Raw genomic sequence first — 22,768 nt, forward strand, 5'->3', positions numbered from 1 at the left:
CATTAATTATGATTATCACATTTTATTAAAAATCTTCCGTACCTTCGGCTGAATCTTAAAGAATCGAAACGTATTTTTCCACGAATTTTTATACTTTTTTCACTTTTTGAATTTATTTCGCTTGATATGCTTTACGTTTGCTTTTCCTGTTGTGATGCTCGCTTTGCACACGTAATGATAGACGCTCGCCGGACGCGACCAGTCAGGATGTCAGCTCAGAGAAGTTTCATCCGGGGTCTGGAGCACCGAACGGCGGTGGTCAGATCCCGGGTCAAGCTCAAGAGCGAGCGACCCCATCAAGTCCCTCGAAGTCTGCTGTTGCAGCAGTTCGTAGTCCTCGTAGTCCCACGCACCCGCCGGAGCCCACGCACAATTATGAGACCACATTCGACCTGGATGGAAACGTGGAGACCGCTAGTCTAAGCAGCAGCAGAGATGGCAACAGGTAGCAAACCGGGGAACAATTATTAACAATTTAAAAATAATTTGAATTTCTTATGTTTCAAAACAATTTAAAATGAGAAAATTAGGGTTACTACGAATTGGCGCTGTAATTAGTACATATTAATACAAAAAGCTATTCAATCAATGTTTAAAAATTCATGTTTGGCATTTAGTCATATAATAAGGTATACATATATAAAACGTACGTTTCGGCTATTTTCTAGTCTTCAAGCGTAATAAACAAATAGAAATAAATCTTCGCGTCGTAGTCAATTAATGATGATTCTATGACGAGTTGTTGTGAAGCTTAACTTACATTGAAAAAAGATACTTACAGCTAGAAATTATTAACATATATTAAAATTGTACTTAAAATGAAAGGCTTGATGCAAAGATCTTTATCACAAAATCTTTATCGCGAGCAATTACAGTGTAAAATTCAACATTCTTCAAAACATTCTGTGCATTTCTTATGAAATATTTAAAATTATTTATGCTTGATTTAACTTAGTTATTTTCTCGATTTGTATAAGCTTATTTTTTTTTTAATTCTTTAATTTGATCACTTTACATTTATGGCTTGTCAATTTAGCTAAGTATTTATTGACTGCACAATTATTATGCATTATTAAGCATTCTTTTAGAATATATTATTGCATTGTAGAATGTACACTGTCAATATTTTCTTACAATATTATAAATGTATATGTAGAATTATTCATAATTAGGGAAAATATAATATTGTATGAATGTACATCGTTAAATTATTTTTTGTTGGAAATGTTGATATTGACTTTTGAAAAAGAAGATTTGAAAGTTTAAATAGATTACGAGAAAAGAAATTAATGCCTATTGGTTATTAGCAGGCTCTCGCAATACGATCGACAACCGCGAGGCACCGATCCAATTCTGCCAGCTGTCTTAGAGTTTCTCGAGGAGACAGAGGAGACATTCCTTCACGCTGTCATCACCGATATAGAACCCTCGGCGCCACAGTTCAAGTTGGCGCCAACATACACCCTCTATCTCAGCGCCAGATATCGCGCCAGTACTCATTACAGACCAGAATTGCAGCCTACAGAAAGAGCGCACCGACTTACCGTCATGTTGGCGAATGTTGCTACTATGATACAACGCGTTATCCAGGTATTTCTATGTGAATAATTTTGTCCTTTCAAGCAACGTATTTTTTAACTATAACTGATTTTTTAAGATGGTCCATGTAAATGTTGAAATATCTTTGAATTATTTCAGTGAATATATTTAAAAAAGTGTCTTAGTTTAGATATAATCTAAAAGTGTGATTATGTTACACAAATGATTATTTATATAATGACATATACGAATAGTCTCTATATAATATAAGAATAATACCTAATGAATATATATGAAAATATATATGAAAAATCTTAAAGAAAATTATGTTTTCAGGAACGTTACATGGACGCTTCGTCACTGGCGTTTTGGCTAGCAAATGGCTCGGAGCTATTACATATGTTGAAAAGTGACCGGCATGTGGGTGCATTTTCTACGCGAGCGCAAGATATCTTGGCAGAAGCAGTACATACGGCTTTCGGCTCGTTAGTGCGCTGCATCACATTAGAGCTTACACCAGCAATGACACAGTTCATGGCGGACGCAGATGAACCAGCGAAGGAGGCTGGAGTGCTGCAGATTTTTTCAAACACGATGGCCTTATTACGACGATGTCGTGTGAATGCCGCATTGACGATACAGTTATTTAGTCATCTGTTTCACGCGATCAATGCCACAGCTTTCAATACTCTCGTTTCAAATGGAAATCTGTGCGTCAGATGGTTCGGACGCAGACTCAAAGCGAGACTGAACGCATTAGAGACCTGGGCCGAAAGACAAGGTCTGGAACTTGCCAGTCAATGTCATTTGGCGACGATCATGCAGGCGACTCATCTATTACAAGCTCCGAAATACAATGCTGAGGAACTGGCTACGCTAAGCTCGACCTGCTTTAAATTAAATTCTCTACAAGTGAGGGCATTACTACAAAAATATCAACCGGCCGCGGACGAGCCTAGGCTACCTGCCGAGTTGATCGAGAACGTAGTGAGAGTGAGTACATTTAATAATAATCTACGTTTATATATATATATATCTCATTAAAATAAAATACCATTTCATGTTTTTCATACAATCGATGTATCATAGGTAGCAGAGAGTGTCGCGGATACACTTGCGCGTGCAGACGGCCGCGAAATAAGACTAGAAGAGGAACCTGTCCTAGGATTAGCATTGCTACTTCCCGAGGATGGCTACAGTTGCGAAGTAATAAGAGGTGTTCCACCGGGATTAGCAGAATTTCTAGCACCTCTGCAACGAGACGGATTATGTCGAATGGCAGCCCAACCTACTAGTAGTGGTTATTGGACCATTTACATGATAGATCACCATAACAATGTAAACTACAAATTTTTACATGTGAAAATCTTTGCATAGCTTTTAATATGAAAATTAATTAGTAAGCGTTTATAATTTGTTTTTATATGTGTGTATCTTTCTAATTTAATAATTGTAGATTTTAATAATTGTAGAAGAATATTTTTATATATAATTTTTTTTTTAATTTTTTGCAGTTGCGTAGTCCCAGCGCAATGAGTAATAGATCTGGTGGTTACATCAGTCACATAAATCAAAACCAAGCACAACCTGAGATACATGTTATTAAATTACACAAGAGTACCAACGGTATGGGCTTAAGCATCGTTGCAGCAAAGGTGTGCATTCTTAGCTACGCATACTTATTTATTATAATGAAATGATATTAAATCTTATTTTAATACTTAGGGCGCAGGACAGGATCGATTAGGTATCTACATCAAAAGTGTTGTTGCTGGTGGTGCCGCAGATGCTGTAAGTAATTGCTATTTTGGAATACCATATTTCTTACGATATTAAAATCACGTTTAAAATGTATGATAATATTTAATGTATACTGCATTTAATTATTATTGAATAATATTTTACATATTATAATATTTTTAGGATGCGCCAAGTTTTAATTATACGCTTTTAAATTAAATGTGTTACATTGCATTAAATATAGTTAGATTAACTAAAACTTTCTTTAAAGTTAAAAAAAAAACAAGACATAATTTTAACAATAAATAAAATTTAAAAAAATCCTGATTATTATATGATGAAATCAAAACTTATGCACACGCACGCGCGCGCACACACACTAAAGTAATTTTTATTAAGTTTTTATGAATTCTGAAAACAAATTTTCATATTATTCAATTAATTTATTTTTATGTATTTGTTTTCAGGATGGTAGATTGACGGCAGGTGATCAACTACTCAAGGTAGATGGACAAAGTTTGGTCGGGATAACGCAGGAAAAGTATGAAAAGCTTTAATAATAATTACATAGTATGTAATTTTAACTTAAATTTCTTAATAGTTTAAAATATTATATCATTAAATTTATTCGCAGAGCTGCTGAGTATCTTGTACGTACCGGTCCGATCGTGACATTGGAAGTTGCGAAACAGGGCGCTATATATCACGGACTTGCAACGTTATTATCTCAACCTTCTCCGGTGATGTCAAGAGGTAAGTTCGAAAATTAATATTGTAATTTTGAAAACTAATTTAGCCTTTGAAGAAAGATAATCGAAATCTTATCAATCGATAAAGCGCGTGAAGAAAATAATTCTGTACGCGATTTATGTACGCATCTTACAAGAAGTTCAGTTTAGTTTTTCTACTTTTTTTTCTACCACGCAAGTATAATTATTAAAACTCAGTTTCACAATTCACGGTTAATTCTTAACCAAGGTTCAATTTATTTTTCATCTCTTTCCAATTTCTAGAATTAGAAAGAGATAAGGAATAAATAAGTTAAATCTCTAAGAGTTAACAATGCGTTGTGAAACTGTGTCTAAGAGAGTAAAGAAATATTAAGTTATTGTACAAAAATTTTATCATGAAATTATACATGATGCAATAATTTGATGAAAATTGTTTATTACACATTGGATTAATTTAATGATATATAAAACAACTTTTTCAAACGGTCAAATATATCACTTTCTTGCTTTAAACGTACGTGTCAATAAGATCTTATTTTCTATAAAATACTGATCAGATTTATCACCAGCGGACATTTTTTAATCTAAATAATCGCTTTGTCAAAATAATGCTTTTCGCTTTGCTTCGCTGGAAAAAAGCCCGCTTTACTAACGCTTGACTAACCTTGTTTCATGCAGCATATAAGACTCGGCCCAGGTCCGAGCTCTTAGAGTCAGCGGTAGAGACAACGGAGACGACCAATCAGCCAGCTACGTCACACTCAGTGGGTGACTTATTGTCCTTTCCGAAGCAGGCGCCGTGTCAGGAGCCAGTTCAACCAGGTGCGATATCATCTCAATGCATTTTTGAGACACCCTTTTACCGTAATCAGATCAATCGAGGTTTCTCACGAGTTGACGTCGATGAGTACCGTTCCATGCGACAAGATCCGCTCTTTCGTCAGAGAGGTGCATATCCCAGTGTCTATTCCGTTGACAACAGAGAACACATTTATTGTCCATCCACCCCTATCGTATCTCCCGTGCGTCTCTCGAGACCTCGTATATCTTGTCCCTTGATTTCTATCACGAGCGACAATGAGGTATCATCTGTCATATATCAAAATGAAAGTGACGAGAGTGACGATAAGATCATAGCGGAAGGAGATGACAGCACGGAACAAGGTGGAGCCACGACGAGTGATTTAAATTATTCGACAGATGCTTTAAATCTATTCGAAAGGATCACCACTCCATTGCGAGAGTATGCAGGAGTTACAAAGAATTATAAACATTCGCTGCTAACGGAACCGCTGACTGTCGATAGAAATCTTTTTGATAATATACCCTACATTGATCAAACCGACGGTATTAATTTCACAGAATCCTCTGAATGCGTTCAAACTAACTTAAGTAACAAATGCGAGCATTGTATTAACGCTGATTGTGACAACTTTAATCTTGAAAATTCTCAGAAACGCACAAATGAAGAGCGTAATAGACAGCAGACTAGTTTTGAGTTAAATACACGTAACAATCCAAACTTTTCATTGATTAGCTCGTTTCCTGTGAATAACTCAATATTGTTTACCAAAGACACTACAATTGGATCAGATTCCGTTGTAGAATCTAAATCAGATGATTTCTTACGCTTTTATGACGTGGATACAACAAAACATGTATTGAATATTGATGAACGATGCGAGGACAAATTAGAGGATATGTCCAATTCCGAAGATTGCGCGGACGAATCTAGTTCCACGATTAATGATGATTGTGCGTCGAGTAGAACCGACAGAGATACCGAGGAAGGAATCTCGACCCCTAAAATGTACACAATAATGCCAGAGTTACATCTCGATCTGAGCGGACTAAACAACGACATGTCCAGTGATGAATCTAAAATAGAGAAGTGTTGGAAGTCACCGGAAGAAGTGCGCTTAGGGTGCGGTAGAGTCGCAGCGCTAGCGAAACATTTCTCAAAACTTGGCGATGCCGGTTTAATCAAGTTTAAGTCCACCAAGTTGAATGGTTCGCGCCAATTCGTATCTGAGCCAAATATCATGACGTCGCATAAAAGCGACGAACATTTGCATCATTCTTATCATGCGCAGAAAGAATACAAATCGGATTCGAACTTAGTAAGAGAAAGAGATGAAAATTCTCGACTTTGTTTAGATGGGAGACACAACAATATCATTCTAGTTGATGTTGAAGCAGATGACGATTTTGCGATTGAAAAATGTAAATTTCATCATTGCGGCACTAGACGAGTCACAATTGCTAAGATTCCAATGAACGAACAAATTACGATTGATACTGAGGAAAATAAAATCCAAGCAAGGGGCGAAAATCACGATAAAAATATCATCAAAGATGAAAATCAAAGTTTACTTGATACTAAAAAGGATATAGCTTTAATAAAAGTTGAAAACATATCGCATAATAGTAACAAAGATGAAGTGTTTCTTAATACCAAAAAGGATATAACTTTTGTTGAGATGGAGGACATGGCAACCGGTGACAGCAAATCTCAAGCCGTTTTTATAGGTGGAAATAAAAAAAATATGTTAACTGGAAAAGATAACATTAAAAATAGCAGTTCCAAACTCTCCTTCGAGCAGCAGAGAGTAATCGCAGAACAACTCGAGCAATTCTCAAATCTAGATAACGCCGATGCGCCTTTATTTATACCAGAGCAAGACATGTCAAAAAATTCTACTATTTCTCAAAAAAATCAGAATAATGAAACATCTGCTATTGATTATTTGACTCAGTTGAATTTAATAAAGCAATTAGAGACAGCACCTCGAGAAAAATTATTGTCATTGATCGATATAGATGATAACTTTAAAAAAATTAAGAAAACTTCTGATTCTTCATCATTCTCTTCTCTGCCTTCCATTCCATCTCCTTCATCTTCCATCGTGATGTCACTATCGAACGTTGCGAAAAGTTCTCAGCCCTCGGAAAATATCAAGTCACAGATTTATCAATATTGCGAAAGATATCCCAAATGCTTGTTTATAGATATTTCTGCCGCTAAGAATTGCTCCAACGACACCTCGAAAAGCTCATTGATGTCACATACAAACGTGTATTCACAATTAGGTGATAATAAATGTTCAGTTCTGCGAATGCGAATTGCCAGACCTCTTTGTAATAGCGAAAGTAATCTGATCGGTGCTGCAATTTATGATAAAGAGACTGAGAGAGCCATAAATCTTCACGACAAGTCTTCTAAATTAACACAAAGCTGTGAAAGTATTTTAAATAATAAATTTTTATCTGATTCTAATGATCGAACACGATCCTTCGAAAATATCTGCAAAGAACTAGATTCATCTTGCAAGTTTTACGATACATTAATCTCAAATCCTAAGGGAAGTGTACGATGGCACCATCATCATTCCCTTGAAGAATTGAAATCGAAAAAGGGATTGAAGAAGCGAGACAATTCGATGAACTCTATTTCTGTTCACTCTACCCAAACAAAATTTGACAAATTCTATGGTGATCGTCGATTAGACTTCGAAGACGAAGAAGATATACATTGGAATCGTCATTTGTCGCTCGAAGAATTGAAATCTAAGAGAGAATCGCACGAGCAAGACAAGTGTATGAATTTAGAACGATCTGCTGACGTACAGAGATTTAACTGGATGCTGAAAAAGAGACTTTGCATGAAGCGGATAAGCGACGATCGGCTCAAAGATAATTCTCTTAAATTGTCACATGAAAAAGCGAAAGACATGGAACAACAAACATTGAAAATAGAAGGGAAATCTCAGAGCAAGTTTGATGTTTCGAGACGGAAGTCCGATTCAGAGAGATACAATTGGAGTTTCCGCGAGATCAGCTCACTGAAAGATGATGACCGGTCCGCTTTGCGTAAGCTATCACTACGTGTACATTAAATGTTCATTTTTATAGTCGAACTTTTCTTTCTTCAAGCACTTTCATTTCGCCTGAATGAGATGAATGAAAAATTTATATTTGCAAACGGATCGGTGTCGCACGGTTATTAGATTTATTTACATATATTGCGTTTGTTTCTTATTTATAAAACAGTGGTAAAGCAAAACCAAATGATTTTTTAGCGTAAATCATCTTCATTTTATTTCATAGTACGTTATTTTATGCCATGATTAATAAAACGGTGTAATTAAAAACTCTGACCAAATTATCTTTATAAAATTATATAAAATTAAAAATAATAGGCTATAAAGTTTTTAGAATAATATACAGTGTATTTCATTTTAAGTGGTATAGCCGATTATCTCGCGAATCGATGATTTTATTAAAAAATTTTTCGAACGAAAGTTGCATGACTTGAAGGGGGACACATGATGGACTTAACCTTGTCAAAATTAGATCAAGGTCATTAATGTTTTTTTAAATGGAAACTCCTATTTTTTATTACATATTCTTGTAGCTTATCTTAAGTGTTTTCCAAAACACTATAATAAAGTTACTTTTCCTTAAGTATACTTGTTAAGTTATAAGACAAGATCGATCATTGATCCAGCTGATTAAGGCAAGATCGGGACTGATCCGACCAACTAAGGCAAGACCGATCACTGATCCGGCCGATTAAGGCAAGATCGGCCTTAGTCCCGATCTTGCCTTAATCGGCCGGATCAGTAATCGGTCTTGCCTTATAACTTAACAAATACTCAACGAAAAGTAACTTTATTATAATGTTTTGGAAAGCTCTCGAGATAAGCTACAAGAATGTGTAATAAAAAATAGAGTTTCCGTTTAAAAAAACATTAATGATCTTAATCTCATTTGGGCAAGGTCATTCAAGGTCAAGTCCACATTTCCATCATGCGTTCCCCTTCAAGCCATGCAATTTTCGTTCGAAAAATTTTTAAAATCATCGATTTGCGAGATAATTGACCATATCACTTAAAATGAAACATTCTGTAAATATAGTTTTTATTCTGTCATATGTATTTAAAGAACATGAAAAATTTTTTTTCTCTAAACAAAACTGAGAAAAGTCGAAGATTTTATCGAGATAAGAATTGATTTGATTAGTTTTTTATATTAGGTATTGGAATTAATTCGTAGCGTTTTTTAATGAAAGAATGTTATTTATTTCACATGAGCATTAAAAAATACATTAATGAAAGTACTTCCCATCTCTTGTAAAACGCTACGAATTAATTCCAACACCTAATATAAATGCGATTAATACATTATTTATGGAATGGATTGCAAGTGTCATCCTGCAAATTATGAAATACACAATTATTTTCACAATAATAACACAATATATTTTGCTATGCAAGCATGATATATTAATATAATTTTTTTTTCAATATATTTTTCAAGATACTTTCTTTTGTTTTATTATACTGTTTAAAATAATATGCTTAGCAATACACCTGTGATATTGTGTGCACATAATGGTAGTTAAGTGCGTAGAAAGAGAATGTTTTATGTTAGATACAATTATTCAATTATAAACTACATAATAATTATGACAAAATAAGTATCTTTTATATTATAATTACATGTTTTTATATTTCTAATTAACAAACTAATTACATAATGTAAACGTGCACGCAGCGTATATGTTTAAATATTAATTAATATACATCATAAATATTAATTAATATTTATTGTGTGCAATGCCTTCTCTGTAAAATCCGATGCAATATTTTTCTATTATTAAAATTATGAACTACACATCCAACCAACGAAAACTATTTTTTTACAGTCTTGTTGAAACACAATATAATGCATATACAAACTTGCTCAGTGTAGCTCGTCATTGTTATAAAGATCTTACAGTTGACCGTATGACATTTTCTTTTTTCGTCACTTTCACCTTGTCAAAGTTAAACTTTGACAACCCAGAAAAAAACGTTTTTGTTCTCAACAAATGCTTTGCGTATGTGCATGAGTAATCATTTTAATGTCGCGTCTCGACACTTTCATGTTCATCAATGCATTAACTCAAAGCTATCTCTTTGTGTACCCGCTTTGGGCTACCACAGGTCCTCGTCGCATGAGCGAGCGGGATTTACCGTCGCGGCTTGGACACGATGCCACTCTTCAGCAAATCCATAGCAGCAAGTCTGTACCGGCATTGCATAGTAAGTAAGAGCGAGCTTTATGTGCGCACGTCATGCCCAAATCACACAGCTTTATCTATCACTAGATAGATTAGCATAGATGAAACATTTATCTTTTATCGAATTGCACAGTGCAGTTTCAGGATTTTAGATACTAGATTAAATATAACAGAAACGTCTACTTCTTCTAATTTAAGTAAGATAAGCAAGGATATATTATTTATTCGCTTATACATAAAAATGGATTTATGTAGATATGGGTACCGAGGCTAAGCAACAGCATGAAGTGTTCAATCCCGGATACAGCAGAGCTTCTTCCAGCAACAGCGTTACACCGCCTGTTCAACCACCTCCTATGGCGACGATCAACAGTGCAACTTCTTTACGTTCCAGGTAAATATCATCGCATTTTTAAATTAATTGAAATTGCTTTCACATTTCGATGCACATTTTAAAATATCTTCCAGTTTTTTCGACACTAAATGAAATTTTACGTAATCTGTCCTAGAGATAATTCTTAAGAATAATAAATTTTTAAAGAATAAGAAATCTGTCCTAGAGATAATTCTTAAGAATAATAAATTTTTTTAAAAGTACCATATAAAGTATCTAAAATTGGAAAAATTTAATCTATCTTTTTTATGTATTAATTTCATTCAGTATTATCTAATGTTATTGTAAATTGTATATTCTGTTAAATTACGAGAAATGATATGTTTACAAGATATATTCTTGTGTATATAGGTCGAGTCATAACTTGCATGATCCCATGAGAATCGGAACTTTACCGTCCACTGGCTTAGTCAGCAGGCAGCAATCGTCGCCCAATTTAAATCCAAGCACGTCGCACATGAATACACCGTCGAATGTACAGGGCACAGAAGCAGAGCGATTTTATCAGAATCTGAGTATTTATCGAAACCAAGATTCGACGATGAAGCAACAAATCAGTTCACAACAGTCAGAAGATAGGTATAGATATATAGTTTAACCTTATATTTTCCTATTTTTATATAAGCACTTTTTTTATATCACACTTAGCGTTTAATCATTATTTGACATTTAAAATAAAAATGTGCTTATAAATTAATTTAGAACGTAATCTTATAATTTTTTAAAACTATTCTATTTTGAATACTTTTTAAATTAATTGCTATGTCTAGCAGAAATCCTCAGCACATCCAAAAGGGTTCATTAAAGGGTTCACAGAACTCATTGAACCGTCCCTCTACTATGGAAGTTGGCAGTCATTTCCGAGACCGTCCGACATCCGCTTACATTACCCAAGGCCAACAGCAGAGCTACTCGGCGGTCAGCAATCAAATGCAGCAACAAACTGGTGGTCCACCACCACGTTCCCAGTCTTCGCGCGACATTATCCGCCAAGAGGCGAAGATGCAGGAGATGCAGGAGGAAGTTCGCCGACGAGAATTGCGTGGCGGCGTACCGTTACTCAATCAACATAGACCGCCAATGTACAACATCAGTACTCGAATGGCGGTTCCTCCTGCTCAAGTGTCGAACTTGCGTTTACCAAGGCCACTCGGTTCCACGTCGAATCTCCCAGGAACCTCCAATTACATGGCGAGACAAAACGCGCCTAGTTACAATTACCTGGATGCCCAATATGCTCAATATAACAGCACGCAGTATGGTCAATATAATCAGTATCCTAACCGATATCCAGTAATCGGAAGTCAATATGGTCCGATGATGATGCCCAAACCGAAAAACGAGACGATCGCGCGCGACTATCAGCCGATGCCCAATGAAAATCTACTCGGCAGAGACTCGAGCAGCCAAGAAGCAAAGTCATACGCCGAACAGAACCGACATTTCGCGAGTTCACAGAATAATCCGCATTATCCGAATGGTAATCTAGAACACCGCGTTGATCAATATGAGAATGACAACGTCAATCGTGCGCAAAATGGAGATGGCCACTCTACAGAAGTGCCGCCAACGAGACCGGCTTTGCCATCTGAGGATACATTTAGCGAAAGTCCGCCGCCGCCACCGCCCAGCACTTCGACGCACCCTCTGTATAAGCAAGCCGATACGAGGTACGCATATTAATGAATTTAGAGGTTATTTATTGGTTACGTGATTTAGGCTGCATTCCATTTAACGTTCACAACGCTCGTGGAATCATTTCATCTTTATCGTTTATCCAAATGTTAAACAAAGACAAACGATGCTCATGAGTATAGCGAGCGTTAAGCCTTAGAACGCAGCCTTAGGGCCATGGCATACAAAAAACTTTTTTTTTTGTATTATAATATATGTAGTATAATATTTTTATTGCGATTTGTCCATAGGAGTGACATTTAATAATTTTAGAAGGTACAGGTAGTAGCTAATGACGATATGACTTCACATCCTCCGCTGGTTTACCAGGTTTTTGGATCACGATAACCTCGACTACTTTCCATTGAGGTGGAACATAGCCCCTTCAAAGTATGGCGTTATACAGTTGCGTGAGATAAATAACACCCTCGGTGGGAAGCTCTTTTAGCAACTTCCCAGTAATAAGATCATATCCGGGCGCCTTGTTTGGGTTTAGATTTTTTATTATATTCAGCACTTCATGTTTAGTAAATTTACTAATTAGAGGGCAACTCGACCCTTAAAGAAGTCCTAAACCAAACAAATCTCTTCAATATTTATGACCTCAGTAGGCACGCATTTATTTGATAGATGTAAATACAGTCGAGGAATGTTTGATAAAGGCTTCGGCTTTTTCTACATTGCTCCTGGCCCAAGTATTGTCATTCGTACGTATGGGTGGGGAGATGGTTGGAGGATGCTTTAGCCTTTTGGTGACTTTACATAAAGAATAATCTGAAGTTTTGTGGCGTTCAAATTACTTAGATAGCGTTGAATACATTTTTCGCGTTTTGTAGTAGAATTTTCAGTTTTTTGATTGCACGGTTAAGGCAACTTTTGGTGGCAGGACATCTGTTTTGTTGCCACTGCTTACGTTTCTTATCAATTTTTTCTCTAATGTACCGGCTACAGTCAGGCACAGGCGAATACGTGTTTTGGTTTAATGGTGTTGATTTCCACGCTGCTTGTTGGATACAATTGTTAAAGTGTTCAACAGTCTCCGTGATATCGTCCGTTCTAAGCGTTAAGAGCGGACTTAATAGTTTCACGGAAACTATTCCAATTAGTTTTACCGTTTATGTAATCTTAACGTTTTTCGGAGACTACAATCTGACTATTGAGAGTAATTAGGACTAGAGAGTGTCCGATAATAGTTTCAAGCACGATTTGCATTTTATGTAAAGTTTTGATATACCTTTTACAATATCGAAGTCGATAAAATCGATATTATTTGAATCAGATGGTCAGTAAGTTGGTTCTTTGGTTGTGATTGCATACATGTGAGATTGTCAATAACTTGCATTAGTTCACGATCTCTGGGTAAAGTGAATCTAGAGCTCCAGTGAACATTCTTAGCGTTATAATCTCTTGCCGTGATGAAACGATGCCTCAGGCCAGTAAAGAATTTTATGAATTATTTCTTTTTTTATCGAGTGCCTAGGTGGGCAGTATACGGCAGAAAGGATTATGGGACCTGACCAGTCTTCGATCACGATATTCGTAGCCTAGAGAGAGTTCGCACGGAAAGAATTGGTTTCATGATGTTTTATATTTTCTCTAATGAGAATCACTGTACCTCCATGGGCTGACTCGTCGGGATGGTTGGTATGGTATAATTTAAACTCAGGTATTTTCATGAAGCTTCTATTTGTGAAGTATGTTTTTGATATCAACATAATGTCAATGTTATGTGCTTTTAGAAATATTTTTAATTCATCAGAATGTTGTAGTAAGCCATTGACATTCCATACTGCGATATTTAATTTATCGCAAGCAGCAATATTTTGGCTATGAGATTGTTCAATGTTTTTGACATTTTTATTATTTGATGCATCAGTTGTGTTAACATTTCGATGAGTACATTGTGACTTTTATCTGAACGTTGTAGTTGTTTAATGCTATCGCTATCTAAGAATTCTTGAGTAGATGGTTGTTGCACTACCTGAATAAGTTGCCTTTGTAGACATGTCTTTACTCGTTACCGGAATCCGTGCAGATTGGTCAGAGATGAAGGTTGGAATTACTTTCGGTCTAAGATTTATAATTTTGCTTTTCTGGAGTTGTTTGTAGACAGTACAGTCCTTGTAGTTCGCGGTTGCATAGAACACAGGTAACACTGTCTGAGCTCTCCTTTCTCAGGCAGTTCCTAATTTGATGTTCTCCTGTGCACTTTACACATCTTAGCCTAAAGTGGCAAAATTTGTATGTGTGACCATACTGTTGGCAATTTGCGCACTGCGGTATATATTTCTTTTCTGGGTAGAGGTGCTTCAAATACCATTCGACACTGCAGCAGGTACTGAGTTTTGTATATTTCTTTATTATTTGTGTTAGATTTTAAGTCAATGAAAAATATCGGTAGGGATTTCTTGGATACCCTTTGTTTAATGTTCCAGATATTGGAAACACTATGGCCCAGTTGCTCAATGGTCTCTTTAATTTCAACAGAATTTGTCGACGGATACATGAGAACCACTCTGAAGTTCGCTCATGTTTTGGTTTATATATATAAAACTTGGTATTGCATTGTTTAAGTTCTTTAATTATCATGATATAGGTTTTGTAGATTTGGAGCTTTACTTGATACGTGACATTGATCACATAACCCTGGGGAACGGTTTTATTCAGAATTTCAATAAGCAGTTGAATATTAATAATATTCCCGTCGTCTACGATTGGAGGAAGTTTGATTTGTTTCTTCGATTGGACAGAAACAGTTTCCGAAGTATGTTTTTCGTTATCAAGATTTTGAAAATGATTTGATGTTTGAACTTGATCGCCCAATCAATATATATCTATTTTGATTTGTTTATAACCTTTGGCAACGAAGGACTGTCTCTAAGTCTTTTCTTAAAAGTAACTTGAATTTATGAGTCCTGTTGTTCCTCACCAGGATGATTTTTTTTATGTTTTAATAAAAGTAGAAGAATCAACGTTGGTGGCTTTTATTCAACTTGAGAGATTTTTTGAGTTCCGTTAAAGGAGAACGAGTGTGGTTAAATTTTATACGATCAGATATTAAGACAAGTTTTTCTTGAGGTTTTGCAATGTGGATTCTATCATTAGGAGTTTCTACTTTTTTTTGATGGTGACCTCGGTGTCTTGATGCTTTTTTTTAAAAAGATAAGCTCCCGAGAATCCGTAGGGCCTGCCTCCGTAGAGAGTGGATTTTTCAGTATAATTATTAGGTTGCCACCTGGGGTAGTTTCTCTCGAATATGTTTTTTCCATTGCTTGGCTGCCAGCGATCCTGGTGTACTGATGTTTTTCTGTCGGGGTTGTCTTCCTTAGATGACCAGTCCCAATTTTAAGACGTCAGGAATTCTCCTTTTCACCCTTGTATGTCTTAGCGTTATCCAGGAGGCATGGCGACATCGGACTGGGCAGGAATAAATAGCATTTCTCAGGATTTATTGAAGCTCTTCCGTCAGCAGGGCGAGCATCCCGACAAAAAACTTAAGCAGTAAAACGTAAGCAGTAAACAAATTGACCAATCACAGTAAAGTCCGTAAGGCCATAACGTAAGTAGTAGCTAATCTAACATGTTGATTCCCTTACTGCTTACGTCTTACTGCCTTAAGTTTTTTGTGTGCCATGGCCATTAGTGTGATCAAAGTTCCTTCCACCAACTTCGATTAACACTAATGTAATCGATCAATCATCACGATTGCCAACGTGAGAACTAAACACAGTTTATATTGGAAGAGGAAGAGAGAGGAGAAATGTTCTGATATATTAAATTGCTGTTGACATTTCTGTGAGATGATCGTTGATTAATTTAATCATAAGTTGGTGAAAGAGGCTCTAAATAATGAAAGAAAACTTTGTAGATATACCGCAAGCATGCAGGATCCACCACGAGGTAGTTATTATCCTGTGGGAGGAATCAGTGCCATGCAGCAACCGCGTCAGTATCAATATAGCGCGACGAATCCTTGGCAACGCGAAGAAAGAGAGAAGGTAATTATAATAAAGGAATAATGAATGAAATGAGAGCGATAAGTCTCGTTAGAATACTTTTAGTTAGATAACTTTTACTTTAGATTCATTTGTTTATATTTTTTGAAGTTTTTGTTCTCTCGATAATTGTTGTGTAATTAAGAGTTTTAAAAATTTTCTGGAATTTGCAATTTTATTATATTTCTCTTTAAGAAACATGTGTTTGATATTGGTATCTTTAGGAACAAGCTCGTAGAAGAGAAGCCGCTCGTCAATGGCGAGATCAGCAGATTGCTGAACTAAGCGCTCTGACACATCGAACTCAGCAGCAGGAGGAGCAACTGCGAGCTCTTCAACTGGAAAGAGATTTTCAGAAGCGTGCGGAGGAGATTGCCAATCAAGACGATGATGAAGAGAGCAACGATTTAGACAACGAGAGTGTGCAACGCGTTCAAGGCTTGTTAAGGATGGCAGCCAATCAAGACAGAGCAGTCCAAGGAGCTCTGCAGCCACCGACTTTATCGAGAACAATTACAGGCAACCAGTCTATGAGAGGTGGTTTGCCTCTCCTGAGCAGCCAATCTGTTACCAGCCACGTTCACATTCTGCCCAATCAAACAGCGCCTCAAAATGTCGAAATGAGCAATCCTGGTCAAGAAAATAATAGCTTGCACGTACAACCAAATCAGCAGCAACAACAAACGGCGGGTCAGAATGAAGAGCATGTGTCGCCAACTAATTATGGCACACATAGCCATTTTAGTTCTGGTCAGAAGTCTTATTCCATGGGTATGTCGCATTCCGAAGATAGGGAACTGCAACGGAAAATGGATGAAGTGAAGCGGAAGCAAGCTGGATATGAGGAAAACCCGAAAAAACAAGAAGAACAGCAAACATATCAATCAAATCAACATCCGCGCAGTCAGCTACACCCTGGCATGTTGCGCTTAGACAATTTGATTATTAATGGTCCTAATATATCTACATGTTAGTAAATTGAAACTATTTTCAAAAGTTTTATTGAACATTGAACTTCGAGTCTTTTGTATTCTCATATTTTTTTAAAGAGAAATTGTCTCAAAATATTTTTCCTATTAACGAAAGGATCAATTTACAAATACAATATATTTTAATTATATGTTTTAGATAATTACATGATTACATAATTCGATTTATATAGTATTTATGGTATTTATTATAGCTTCACAAAACAATGTAAATGATGCACCCCCACCACCAGAACGAGGTTCTAGTTACGCCGTTATGTCACAGCAGAGTGCTCTCAGATCAAACGGCTCGACCACATCTAATCTACCTCCTACTTCTCAACAGTCAGCATCTATGAAAAGAGTTTCTTTTCATGATTCGAATGCAAACAATGAGTCCATGCTGCGCAATGTATCATCTGGAATGTCAAACCCGCCGTCAATCTCAATGGATACCATTAGAGAAGATCCCAACGTGAGTAATTATAACATCTGTTTCTTTTATTTCTTATCATTTACCTTCTTTAATTTACTTGTATTTTGTCCTATGCTTTAACATATTTGATCTCGATTTAAAAAATTGCAAATTAATGTTTTACATTTTCCTTGTGATATTATTTTAGTATTTATGTTGTCACGTATATCCTAATTCTTCGTATTCATTTTTTCGAAAGAATAATATCATTCGAGATCATGTAGATCTCATTTCTATTTTCCGACGTATTTTCCGATCTGTAATTTAAATAATTAAGAAATTGATATTCCCTTAAGGGATTAATTTATTTTACTTAAAATATATATATATATATATATATATATATGTATAAAACACAAATTTATTATAAATGTGAATATCCTGTCGAAATGCTTACGATGGCAGATAAACAAGTAAGGTATAAAAATTAAAACAGATCGTTGTTACATCATGCTGTCATTACATTTATATTGCATGAATATATATCAATTATTATCTAACGATCATGTGTCTCTCATTCAGTATTGTTTGCTGTAATATTAGATGTTCATATTTTATGTGATCTACATTCATGTTTCATGTTGCATATAACTTACGCCAGTCTCTATGATTGTTGCTTTGTGCGTATATCATTCTAGTTGCTCCTAAAAAATACATTCTTGTTGCAAAGCAATATTTGTTCGGATTTAAAAACAATCTTTGATCAAAATTTAATCTAGGACTTGTCATATGTTATTATATATATATTAGATATTTTGTTGAGTGTCAAATTTATTATCATTAATATGAATGATATTAATTCAACGAACTATAATAATTTAATTTATGCAATAATAAATGTCATAATAGTGCTACTTTTGTTATTTAAGATTTTCTGATTTAATTATTTTTATTTAATAAATTAATTTATTTAATAAATTTATTTAATAAATTAATTATGGCGTTCTTTTTAAATTTTTGTATTAATAAATTATTTATCACTCTCTTAGGTTACATTTTTATCGAAGCTTTTGCATTTGCAAAATTACGACAATGTGTTTTTATTGACATATACATATTTATTTTTTTTTATATTTATATTCATATTTATATTAAATTGTATTGGATATGCATGCGCAAAAGGTCGTGTCTGATTTCAATAAATGTTATCATTTAAAAAGTAACATTCTCAGCATTTGAACGTGGAATTGATGAGATTTAGATTTATGTTTTAATTGAGACGTGAGAAAAAGTATAGAAAATGTTGAAAAGATTTATTTTTGATATACTTTATAAGTTTGAAAAAGAAACATCGGTTAAAATTATTATGTAAAAAAATTATCAAATTTTATCATCGTGGGCCGAGCATACACACTGTAAAGAGACTTGCACAATTTTGACTTGATAACTTTTATTTACCAATGAAACAAGTAATACGGTCAATTTCCGAAATGACGTTATACGCAATTTAGTGGATACTAACAGATACTAAGTAAAGTATAATTTGCATACAAACTAAACAGAATATTTCGATCAATTGATTGATGTAATCGAATCTTTTTATAAATTCGCTGGTTAATCAATTGGTTAACGATCCATTTCTGGATCGATTATAGTGTAGCGATAAAAAAATGGCTATACAACAATATTCGAGGTAAACCAATTTGGAGAGGAGAAAATAGGCTTAAAAATCTATGTCCAAAACTAGAGATGCACGGGATATTCGAAAAATATTTGGTATTATTCGATATTTTTTTTACTATCCGATCAGATAACCGGATATCATCAATATATAGCAATATATATCCGACTGAAATTTTATTGAAAGTTTACGTTATTGATGCAGAATTCTATTCTTTTAGCTGAAATTCTTGCACAGTTCAATTTTCCTCGTTTTCTTTTCACGTTAAAGAGATAAAGAAAATTACTATTGCTATTTTTCCTTGCTATTCTTTTTTTTAGAATTTTAAAAAATTTGTACTAGATATCCGGAAAAATATCCGGTCTGATTACCCTATCGGATAATCAACCGGATATCCGATATCCGATAATCTTATGATCTAACGCATCTCTACCCAAAACTGTTTTATATTCTCAAAAGTTAACTGCTAGGATTCTAAGAAAGTAATTTTCTTCTAAACTGTTTCTTATTGAGCAAAATAATTGATTCCGATAAGTAGGTATTGCCAACAATTGAGTTATACATATAATAAAGATTGTAATTCAGGAGAAGCGTTTGATTTTGAATATTGGGAAGAACATTGTTTTTCATCATGACAGTACCAGATTTCACACTTCGATGCAGACCCAGCATAAACTCAGGAAACTAAATTCGAATCTTCTGTTGCATCTCTTTATGTTATTATGATATTATATCATAAGATTACTTCTTGTTCTATTTATTGCAGAATACAACTCGAATAAAGTGTTACGTCCAAACCTCAGGATTCTTTTATTTCTCAGGCTTTCTTAAAATTAAGGAGGAGACATGAGGGAGCACTTTGCTCGTGGATTAACGTGTGGAAATGTGTGCCGCGAATTGAACGCACCTACGTAAATCTCAAATATGAATCGACGGAACCTATGATAGTTATAACACCTATTGAGACTATGCGTTCGTCGGTCTTTTATATTTAGGTTAAGGAACTTAACTGAATCCTTTTAATCTGAGAATGAACCTGTGCGATCTTATGGAAAGCTAAGATAAAAAAAAACATAAAAATATTTTAAATGAACTCGAGGTTTCAAAACGAGCTCTGATTTATTACTGAAATAGATAGAAATAATCGTTACAAAACTATATTGATTTTTATTGATACATGTCCAAAATAATTATGCTCGTTGTACTTATTATACTTATAATTTTGATTTAAGAATACAGTACAATTAAGAATACAGTACAGTATAAAGATATTCGTAGGTTTTTTTAAATTCATTATAAAATTATAAGACGAATTCATATTTATGCCATTACTACGAATAAATTGATCGTCATACACATATATGAAAACAAAAAGATAAATTAGTTACAAATAAATATAAATTTACGCTAGATATTCTTATTGTTAACTAACGATTAATGTAGATCTAGTAAATAAACAAATTTTATATAGTATTAGGTGTACAACTTTGCTTCCGCCGTTTTTTTTCCGAAATTCGAGGCTTTATTGTAAAAAAACTGGTTATACATTTATGATTCAAAGTATTGTCCATCGCTGGCCACTACTTTCTTCCATCTTTCGGGCAGCGTACGAATCCCGCGTCGAAAAAACTGGTCATCTTTTGAGGCGATCCACGAATCGATTCAATTTTTTACTTCTTCATAAGACTGGAAGTGCTGGTCAGCCAGGCCGTGTGCCATTGATCGAAACAAGTGATAGTTAGAGGTAGCAACGTCTGGAGAATACGGCGGGTGGGGTAGGACTTCGCAAATTCGTGCGCATTGCACTTTTCATAATCTATTCGATCTGATCCGATTACTTCTGAGACAACTATCAAAATCTGATTAGGTTAGAAAATTTTTTGAAATGCATCAATGAGTACCACTGGTCGGTCGGATTGGAAATGACGATTCGTTGTAAACACCCTTCGTCTTGTATAGTTGGATTGCTTTTCAATGGCGCGCGTGACGTAATCCACATTGCAATGATCTTCAGCTTTACAATGCTCTACTTTATAATTGAAGTTGCTTAGAAATGTTGCGTAGCGTAGTAATTGTGCAGAAGTAATAGTAAGAAATTTGGTATCATGTCCAATTTGGAAGATTCTGGTTAGAGGACGATTATACGAAATTAGTGTGCATGATCCACATTTACATATCGGTGAAATTTCTGGATTGAAAAAATAATAGCAACTGCCTCCCTGTCAAATTGGCTGTAAGTTCGGCCGAAGTAAAAGAACACGACACAAAAGCCGATTTTTCAGTGCCATCAACGATATGATAGCACTTCTGCGATTCCTGTTGGACTAGTCACATGTTACTGTGACTGGAAGAGATGGATCGTACAGCATTAGCATGCGATCGCTGATAATTTCTTCTTTTAGTTTGATAAATGCTGCCTCGCAGTTGGATAATCAATGAAATCTCTTTTTTTTTTGCAGTAATTCCCGGATTGAGTATGTAATTGTTGATATATTTAGAATAAACCTAGAATAGTACGTAATTAATCCTAGGAATTAGTCCTTCTTCACATCTTCGGTATTTTTAAATTTAAGTACTTCCAGAATTGCTTCAATCTTGGACATTTAGAGATTTTATTTTCTTTTATGACAAATCCTAAATAAGAAATTTTCTGCTCGGAAAAGTCGATATTTCTTCTTATTCAAATGTAAGTTATATTTCCTGAGTCCAGGCAAGTAATAAGCCGATGCTTGCATTCTGTGTATATTGATCCAATTACAATGATATCGTCGAAATAGATAGTGATACCTTCGATATCACTTAATACTTGGTTTCCTATAGAATTCGCTTGGAGCTGTTTTAATTCTAAAAGATAATCGATTCATCCTATAGGTACCTATAGGTGAGTCGCTATGGTTTGTTCTCCTCATCAATTGTCACGAGTGTTAATTGCACAAGTGACACAATTGCGTCAGAAAATATCAACAATCAAAAGTTAAACCGAGATATTGCCGAAACGAATTTATTAAATATAATTAATATAAAAGAAGACCCCGTATAAACAGTAGAATCGCGGACGCAAGATCACGGTTGCGCTGGCCTCGTCGGATAAGCGGAATGCTGACGGGCCAACGCGGAAGGGCCAAGATTGCTGCGAAAATTGAGATATATAAGTGCGACCGTGAATGCGGTCATCGGGCAGAAATTTGAAAGAAACTTGTTACTTTGCCCGTGGTCTCACCAAAATTGTAGCAATATTTACCGCGACGCGAATAATGCTAAGTATATTTCTACTTGTATGAATTGTAATAAAAAACCACTGGTGATATGTGTAAAACTGCTAAGTATATTTCTACTCAAAACTACAAAGTTGTTTCTTATCATCTCCCAAAGTCCTCTATGGATCCGCGAACCGTACCATGAACCAACTGCTACATGCAGGTATGTTTTAAATAAATCAAGTGCAGAAAAATCATTTCGGAGATTTTTAAATGTTTAAAATTTCATCAATCCTTGGAATTGGATAAGCTCCTTTTAGTTGTGGATTCACTGCAATTTTATAGTCGACACATAATCGAACAGAACCAT

At 35.1% G+C, this 22,768-nt stretch overlaps 1 protein-coding gene across 14 annotated transcripts in view; it reads left to right on the top strand.

Moving 5' to 3' along the window:
- Positions 1-22,768, top strand: part of cno (adherens junction formation factor afadin) — a 153,175-nt gene that overhangs the window by 111,281 nt on the left and 19,126 nt on the right. For 7 of the 14 annotated variants that reach the window (XR_015546172.1, XM_087409543.1, XM_087409539.1 and 4 more), the window contains 16 exons: positions 182-445; positions 1,308-1,590; positions 1,876-2,532; positions 2,629-2,877; positions 3,054-3,194; positions 3,265-3,330; positions 3,747-3,820; positions 3,914-4,032; positions 4,689-7,880; positions 9,998-10,096; positions 10,330-10,468; positions 10,820-11,047; positions 11,239-12,138; positions 16,011-16,140; positions 16,362-17,106; positions 17,321-17,580. Coding sequence is in view for 13 of the 14 variants with exons in the window: in XM_087409543.1 (XP_087265669.1) it covers positions 182-445; positions 1,308-1,590; positions 1,876-2,532; positions 2,629-2,877; positions 3,054-3,194; positions 3,265-3,330; positions 3,747-3,820; positions 3,914-4,032; positions 4,689-7,880; positions 9,998-10,096; positions 10,330-10,468; positions 10,820-11,047; positions 11,239-12,138; positions 16,011-16,140; positions 16,362-17,106; positions 17,321-17,580 (7,546 nt within the window). In the remaining variant the exon portion in view is untranslated. Of the gene's footprint in view, positions 1-181; positions 446-1,307; positions 1,591-1,875; positions 2,533-2,628; positions 2,878-3,053; positions 3,195-3,264; positions 3,331-3,746; positions 3,821-3,913; positions 4,033-4,688; positions 7,881-9,997; positions 10,097-10,329; positions 10,469-10,819; positions 11,048-11,238; positions 12,139-16,010; positions 16,141-16,361; positions 17,107-17,320; positions 17,581-17,985; positions 20,282-22,768 lie in introns of those variants that run through there. The other 7 variants (XM_087409546.1, XM_087409547.1, XM_087409541.1 and 4 more) reach the window with 7 other exon arrangements.

This window comes from Acromyrmex echinatior, chromosome 9 (genome assembly GCF_024713525.1).
Source record: "Acromyrmex echinatior isolate Ae372 chromosome 9, ASM2471352v2, whole genome shotgun sequence".
Taxonomy (NCBI): domain Eukaryota; kingdom Metazoa; phylum Arthropoda; class Insecta; order Hymenoptera; family Formicidae; genus Acromyrmex; species Acromyrmex echinatior.